Genomic DNA, 8691 nt, shown 5'->3' on the forward strand with positions numbered 1-8691 from the left:
TCTTCTATCAGCTCTCCCTTCCTTTATATCTTTGGTATCATTTAATCTCTTTTTTATATGGAATACTTCAGCTGCATATACTGATGGCTTTTCCCAATGTTTTTCACCACTACATGCTGTGACCTGTTCACCTTCTCCTTCCACTCCTATTTCCTCACCGCCTAAGAGCTTCTTGCCTCACATACAGTGTTTTTCTTTACCAGGTTACCACACTCCTGGATCCTGCAACTGGAATTTCATCAAGACTTCCTAATATAAGGAAAACCAACAGGATTAAATCTGCTTCTTTTAGATGAAGTGAGTGTAAAAACAAGTGCAGCTCACCACCCTCTGACCAGACCAAAAATAAAGATCAGACAAATGGTATCACCTTCTGTCTGACTGTTTTGTGCTTCTGGTTTCAGCTTCATTTCTATATGAATAGTTACAGTGCCTAATTGTACTATACATTCAACCTAAAGCATGCACAGAAGAAAGAATCCATGGCTACTTGAAGCAGGATGATACAGCAGCCATGAACCCTCAACCTCTTTTACACAGTTTCCTCTTCCTACTGAAGGAAGAGCTCAAACCTACCATTTCAAAAGTAGTGTCTTATACAGATATAGAAATTACTGCCCATAAAAATTCCAATACCAAAACTATCATTACATAAATTAAATTTAATATTAGGACAAGCATTAATTCCTAAAAAAGTCTACATCTCTGAAGTTGCTGTCAGAATGAGTCACCACAGTTTTAAGAAAATGAAGAAATAAAGAAAATTTTAGTCAGATACAAAACCGATAAATACTCTGAAGTAAAGTTCATTAAACAGCCCTATTTGTAGCATTTAACATCTTACAGGAAAGCATAAAGAAGAAAAAAATTACCTTACTTCAGCTGGTGGATTTTGTGAGTAAGGATTTGCAGAGCATGCCAAAATCCTGACTACAGCTCCAGGGTGATAGGTTTCCAGAATGTGCACTGCCGTGGGATAAACTGGTTCTTCAAAAGCAAGTTCCACATAGTCTTGGCTACAGAAGGTGGATGGTGTCCTCTTGAAAGGCAGCCGAGCGCTCGGGCAGCGATCCCACCAGGTGCCGTAAGTTCGAAAGACAGCAGTCTGGGTAAAGTCACCAGAACTAGGGTACACGTTGGGAATCCCCGCTAAATTCCACATGGTATAGGACATGCTGTTCTCACTGCCGTAGTGAGAGCTGAAATCCAACACTTCTTTGGCATACTGAACTATTTCAACGTTGATAGGTAAGGCTCGGGTGTTCGATTCAATAGCCCTCCGACTGTTCATTTCTCCTCTCGTCGCTGTCCTAGCTCGGCGCCGAAGGCACATGTAGTAAAACATGCTCAGAACTGTTAACATGGGAAACACTGGTGGCATCTAGATAGGACTTAGGAAGATGCAAGAAGTCAGGAGTCCTTTATAAGTTGCATTAACTGCCTGTGGTGTTTTGGAAAAGAGCTGATAAAACAGAATGAATAAACAGTGAGCAGATACAGGATTCTTAGAAAGCAAATTGTGCTGTTTTGAATATCGTCTTAAACAAAGTACTGCTACTAAAATATTAATAAATTATTCTATTTTATTGTAAGACAATTGTTCAGTTAGAAGCTACTAAGTGAGGCTTCCCATTTATACTTTTTACCTTATTTCACACTTCTTTTTTGTTTAGAAAAAGAGAAGACTATGAAAAAACATTAGCCAAAACCAGCCCCCAAGCAACAAAAAGCTAATGGTCAAAATAAGCACTATCTTTAGGGATTTATTACAAGAAAAAAAAATTGCAGTGACTTAGGAAAATGAATTCAAGTACAAAATTAAATTTGGCCCACACTGTAAACAACTGTGAAACCATATCTGAAGATACACCTTCCCATTGTGAAGATATAGCTTCTTCAAAACACAGTGAATGGTTTTACTTTCTTAAAAAAAGCTTAATGGTCTTAAGAGTGAAAAGAACGAGCTTTTGGGCTGTTAATCTAAACTTAACCCACTGCTTCCTCTATCAGAGCGCTAATCTGAAAGAGAGTCACAAAAATACTGCCTTTACCGTTTGAAGCTGTCCATGACAGCACACACCAACAACAGAAGGGTCATCAGCCTTCCAAAGGATGCTCAGAATTCACTAACAACATCATCTTCCTTTAAACCATGCAATAAACGAGGTCTTCAAAAGAGTCCTGGCATCAGAAGCAGAAGTCCCCATAGAAAGCATTTTAATTCTGACAAGAGAAAATATTTTCATTAAAGCAACAACTCAGTTAAACACAAAATGCACTAGATCTGCATACTTTAAAAACCCAACACAAAATACACTATTAATTAAGGATAACAATATGGTTTACACAGCCTACACCAACACAAATAAAACAATCAAATAAACAGGTTTAGCAATTAGAAAAAGCTAAATTAAAGGTAAGCTACTTTGCTAAAGTTTTCTGTTTACAACAGTGAAGAAACATTTATAGCTGAATGTTGTCTACAGGACACAGGAGGGCTATATCATATTCCCTACTAATAAAGATCCTCTTACATATGCTTGCCCCATACTGAGCAGCTGCTCCATACCTGTGTGATGTAAACTGTGAGTTTTACCAACACACAACGAAATGTGCAGTGCATTCTCCAATTTCCACTGGCACTACACAACACATTTGGGCTATGAATTCACATCCTCCAGCACCACAAGCTGTTTCTCACAAACTGGCCTTCTCATTAACTTGTCCATCAGCTTTACTAAGAGAGAGTAAGGAGTAATGCCTGTAACCCATTAGAGGCCAAACAGGGATGACTAAGCATGTCCCAAAATAGAATAAATGTTTCTTCAACAGCCCGTGCTGGAGTTGCCGCTTAGTTTACCACAGGATACACACTGTGGTAATCTCTGAACCAACAGATGTGACCCTTCTATCGCAGAAGACACCTCAAGCAACAATGAACAAAATGCTTCACACTGCCAGGCAGACAAACCACATATTTAATGTTTGCAGTGGGTACAAGTGAGACCTTACTATAGCATTTTTGGGAGCCCAGGTTTAAAGTAGAGTAAACTATTAAACAAATGGAAATTTTTTTAAGTCTGTACACAGATCCACAGTGTATGCGTTTTGGGTCAGTTGCTTGTTCCCATACTCACAAACAGCTCTCTTCTGCATGAACGTTTCCAGCAAGAAAGCTCTTGTGGCAACAGATAAGGACAGGCTGCACTACTTGCCCATTTTACTCACGACAGAAAGAAAGTTTACTAATGAAGTGCTCAGTTCTCACTCTCTTGCCTCTTCTATGACTGGCTTTTTGTTTAGTTTCACATGCTGATGTAGCTGTCAAGAACATGAATTACTCCTGATACTCAGTGCAGAAGGGAATGTATAAGACAATATGCCATATTTACTTCAAGCTCCCCTGGAATGCCAAGAACTAACAATGCCACATTTCCCACAAACAACCTGAGCCACCTTTCAGAAAAGACACTGGAAATAATAAAGTAGCAAAACCCTGAACCTCTCCTCCTTAAAAGGAAAAAAAAAATAAAAGAAACAACTCCAAACTGAAAATAGTTATTTTGCAGAGATGCTTTGATGTAAGATGTAAGTAAAGATTACAAATACATTCCCCTTCTGGATTTTTCCTCTCTTAAAAAGAAAGATCTATTTAAAGAATATGCCAACAGACATTAAACTTCAACAAATGTTCTGCTATCAAGCCCTGGAATCATGGCTAGATCAGCATATACATCACCTTCAAACTCAAAATTTTACTGATTAAGATGATTTGAAGGCTGCTCCACAGAAAATATGGCTTTACAGATTTCAATTTTAAGAATCATTCAGCTGTGGTACTTAAAGATCAGTGGGAATCACTTATCTCACATATGCAACCTACACAACTTCACATCTGCACTGCAAACTGCAGACTTCCTCTGGCCACAGCCTGCAGCTCTTGTGGCACTGCTGTAAAACCCAGCTGTGCTCTTTATCTTAGCTTGTCCAAGAGCAGCAAAACCATCTAACGGTTCAGAGCTGTATGCCAGCTAGCTGGGCAGTTTAAGCCAGGTCTAAGAGAGGAAATACCCTGAAACCATGCTGCAGATTTTCCATTAGCAGTAATGTTAATTTGGGTCATTCTCCCTCTAGCAACTAATAATTTCATAAAACCTGTAAAAATTTGAAATCCTTGACACTGACACAACTTCGTCAATTTTGGCTGGCATTGGTCAAAAGGGTCAAAAGTAAGTAAGTAGGAACAGAAAGCTTTCATGTAAACTTACTAGTCTAAACAACAGAAGTGGAGGCAAATTAGTTTTAAAGAGTTAAAAACAATATCAGATATGGTAGCTTATAACAAGTAAGACAAAACTACTATGAAAGAAGGATTAAATAACCATTAGGACTACAATACAAATAGGAATTCTTCTTCTGGCATTTGAAAAGAAGCATTAAGTATTGTGTGGAGTCAAAAAGACGAATGAAAAATTGCTTCAGAGGTTAAAGGATAATAAGCTAGTGAAAGAATTACATTGAATACAGATCAGTAGGGCCAGATGATACAAAGAGATTTTTTTCAGGAACTACCAGAAGTCAAGCTGATTTCTAATTAACAGGATTTAACTTTGCAAAAAAAGATAAAAACGCAGACCCAGGTCTACACAAAGCATCAAGATAAACAACTCTGGAGCTCCTGTACATGCAAAGTTTATGTCAAAAGCTCCCCCTTCCCTCAAATTGCTTGATTATTTTACAGAGACCCACTTAGGCCCATGCAACTATGCCTTCTGATCTCTGGCTGGGTCTTTGGCCTGTTGAATATGATTAATTTATTTTTTTTTTGTACAGGCATAATTATGCTAAACTAAAGCCTAATTCTTGTGTGTCTTTTTATCCTCCTCCCAAGCCTTCTACATCTTCTGTTTCTTTTACATTTTTTTTTTCTGTCAATACCACTAAATGGACTGAAACAGTGCTATGAAATATCAGAACCAGTTTTCTTTTGGTTCTGGAAGAACAGAACCAGTCTGTTCTTCTCCCCAAACCATCTTGTGTGAGCGCTGGCTTGAGGGGGGAGCAAGACTGCACAGGCCCCAAATCAGACGAGCTCAGAGGACTAACAAAATGTTACCTCCACTTTTACATGACAGACAGGACTCCAGAAAACCACGTTGGACTAGACCAGGAATAAAACTTTTTAAAGAGGTGTTTTCTTTCAAATATATTAGAGTCTATCACATTATTTAATGTGCATTTAGAGTCCATCATATTATTTAATATCTTCTACACAGCTATTATTTAATTTATATAAATTATATATAATATAATAATATATTATATATAATTATATGTTATAATATATAATATAAAATTATATAACATATATTATATAATAATTTATTAATCTCCTACACGGCTATTATTTAATTTATAATTATTTCAATTATATGGGCAAACTCCCTTTTTCTAACACTTCTTTTCTTCATGCTATACATACAGAAAGGCTTCTAAGACTGTAATTCACTGCTTCCTTCTTCCAAGAACAGAAAACCTTGACAAAGTAAAATATCTTACAGTTTCTGTACAGATTTCATGAGAAAAGGCACTAATTAAGTTAAAGCATTCAAAAGCACTAGATCTCTTCAGTCAATTTTGCCTCTTTTTACAGGGAGTTTTTGTATACAAATCTATTTTCCAGCTTTGAAGCAACCCATCCAATTAATGATTACTGTACTTGAAAAAACAGCATGAAGCTGAGTCAGGGCAGGTTTAGACTGGGTATGAGGAAAATGTTTTTCACCCAGAGGATGGCTGGGCACTGGAGCAGGCTGTCCAGAGAAGCGGTGAGAGCACCAGTCCAGTCCGAGTTCAAGAAGCATTTGGACAATGCTCTCAGGCACACAGTGGCATTGCTGGAGCGTTCTGTGTAGGGCCAGAAGTTGGACTCGATGATCCTGATGGGTCCCTTACAACTCAAGATATTCTATGATTCTACCTATTTATTTTGGTTAGTTTGGCAAATGCAACTCCTCATTATCCATAATTTTATCCCATACAAGCAGAAACAGTACAGAGCTATTCACCAACCAGACTGCTGAGAAAAAGTGGGAAGTACACAGAAAAATACTTGAGATTTCAAAGGGCTGTAAAATGAAGGATGTCTGTGAAAACATAACAAGTAAGAGATACTAGATTTAGGGAAAAAAAATATGGCACATTTTATCCCTGAGCCATCCCTGGAAAAGCACATGATAGAGAAGGGTTTGTACTATTTCAAGAGAAGCAAATATTGTACATGCTAGTGATACATACACCAGGTTTGATTTTTAAAGCCAGTGAAGTAATAATTCCTGTTTACACCAGCTTTGCTGATCTCACATTTGGGAGCAGTGAGCAGTTTTTCCTCATTTGACTATAAAAGAAACAGGATCATTGACAAATTACAAAGAATGTATAAATGACAAAAACAAGGGCTCATATGATCTCTGAAGAAAGATTAACACAATTTAATGTGTGTATCTTTGATGAAAGACAGTAAATGGGAAATCTCTTAATTATCTTTGTACACTAATGCACAGAGGGAATACTGGAGCTTTACATTACAGTCTAAAACAGAGTACTTTTACCACAGGTTAGCATCTCTTGCTGTTAATTACCAAGATTATACCAACATCTACACTCAACTTGTTGAAACTAGAAGCTATTATTAATTAAAAATTAATAAGCTATTACAGTATACTTTAAACTCAGGCCCCACTTGCTGTGTTTCTTCCCATAATATATTCTGGCACTAAAACAAGCCACTTCACACACACTTCTAACTAATAATTCTACTGTTTGAAAAAAAATGCAACACATGGCAATTTTATCTATCTAAAATCTTATGTTGCCTTCATGAGCACCAAAACAGGCAAAATCCAAGAACTACAGATTACTTCACTGACTGCACTCCTGCTAGGACCAGACTCATCGTGTGGTTTAGCACGGAGATACAATGGAGACAAAAGTTCCTCTGGCACCTAGTACACATTCAAAGTGGCCACCCTGTCTTATGGAGGCGGCTTTCTCAGATAACAAAAATTGTTTCTCAACATGAGTAAATCATCAGGTAGCCCTTTATAACAGCCTAAAGTTACCAGAATTATGCCTCTTCATTCTGACCAACTACCCTTCCAGCTGCGGTGAAACTCTACTCTTCATGTAAAGAAAAAAATTAAAAATTCCCCACACTACTTTTAAAAAGAAATTTGTGTGCATTTGTCTTACTTGTCTTTTCAATTTTCTCTCGAGATATCATACTGCCTCTCTGTATAGCATTTACTCGTTGGTCAGCTGCTTCCTCACTGCACAGATCACAGCTATTAGGGCATGTAGTTGGTACCTCCCACTGTCACAGAATTACTGAATCAATTGGGTTGGAAAAGGCCTCTAAGATCATCAAGTTCAACCTATGACCTAAAAGCACCATGCCACCTACACCACTGCACTAAGTGCCATGTTTCCTTAAACACCTCCAAGGACAGTGATTCCATCACCTCCCTGGGCAGCCCATTCCAGTGTCTAGCCATCCCTTCTGTGAAGAAATTCTTCCTCATGGCCAACCTAAATCTCCCCTGGCACAGCTTAAGACTGTGTTCTCTCGTCCTAATCCTGTCCGTTCACATCCAACTGATGTCCATTTGTCAGCCTGCACTGGCAGCAAATAACAATCCACAAAAAAAAGTGAAGCACCCCAAAGTACACACCTCAAAATTAAAATAAAATACTATCGCTAGTTCAGCTCCTATCCTGCTTCCTGTCGTGTTGCGATCGAGCAACTGCGTGAAGCCGTGTAAGTGTGGAACACTGCAGGGACCGAGCAGCGGCGGAGGACCCCGAGGGGAGAGCACAACCCGTGCCCAGCGCTGCCCGCTTTGTCCGGTCCCAGCACTGTTCCTCCCCTCCTCCCTGCTCCATCCCATCCCTACCCCTTCCCACTCCTTGGGCGCCCGCGCTCTCTACCGGCAGGGGCAGTTCCCTTCCCCGGGGGAGGGCAGCTCCCGCCGAGGCCTAGGGACAGCGGCGGGCAGGTGCGGTGGGACTGCCCGGTGCCGCCGCTGCCTTCCGCGTCCCCTCCCCGACAGCAGCACCGGCCCGGCCCGGCCCGGCCCGGCCCCGCCAGCCTGCCCTGGGCGGGCGGACGGGGAGCGCACGCCCGCGGCCGCCCGCACCCGCCGCGCAGGGCCGGCCCCACACCGGAGCTGCTGCAGGGCCCGGCGCTGCGGCCCCCCCGCGCCCGCCCGGCAGCGCCAGCGCCGCCGCCGCCACCCTACCCCGTCCGGAGGGCGGAGCTGCCCGGGCCGCCGGAGCCGCCGCCGCGCCGGGCGCCGCCGGAAGCCCCGCGCACGGAGGGCGGCGGGGGCGGGAACCGGGGGAAGCGGCGCGGCGGGGGCGGGGCCGCCGGCTGCGCCTGCCCGAGCCCCGGCGTGGGGCGGGCCTGCGCGGCCCCGGCGGGCAGCGGGCGCGGAGCGTTTGCTGTGGGATAGGTTACGAGGGTTGGAAGGGCCCTTAAAGATCATGTAGCCCCAGCCCCACTGCCATGGGTAGGGAGACGTAGTAGTAGACCAGGTTGCTCAAAGCTCCATCCAACCGGGCCTTGAACAGTGCCAGGGATGGGGCATCCCCAGCTTCTCTGGGCAACCTGTTCCAGTGTCTCACCGTCCTCAC

General features: G+C 41.9%; 1 protein-coding gene across 2 annotated transcripts in view; it reads right to left on the reverse strand.

The window, feature by feature from the left end:
- The window catches only part of FBXL4 (F-box and leucine rich repeat protein 4), a 53413-nt gene extending 44991 nt beyond the window's left edge, over positions 1 to 8422 (reverse strand). Inside the window, exons 1-3 of one of the 2 annotated variants that reach the window (XM_038131647.1) lie at positions 8298 to 8422; positions 2052 to 2223; positions 873 to 1462 (exon numbers count right to left, since the gene is read on the reverse strand). In XM_038131647.1, the coding sequence (XP_037987575.1) occupies positions 873 to 1381 (509 nt within the window). In that variant the 5' untranslated portion in view covers positions 1382 to 1462; positions 2052 to 2223; positions 8298 to 8422. Of the gene's footprint in view, positions 1 to 872; positions 1463 to 2051; positions 2224 to 7952; positions 8236 to 8297 lie in introns of those variants that run through there. The other variant, XM_038131648.1, reaches the window with a different exon arrangement.
- Positions 8423 to 8691: the final 269 nt, after the last annotated feature.

The sequence above is a fragment of the Motacilla alba genome, chromosome 3 (genome assembly GCF_015832195.1).
Source record: "Motacilla alba alba isolate MOTALB_02 chromosome 3, Motacilla_alba_V1.0_pri, whole genome shotgun sequence".
Taxonomy (NCBI): domain Eukaryota; kingdom Metazoa; phylum Chordata; class Aves; order Passeriformes; family Motacillidae; genus Motacilla; species Motacilla alba.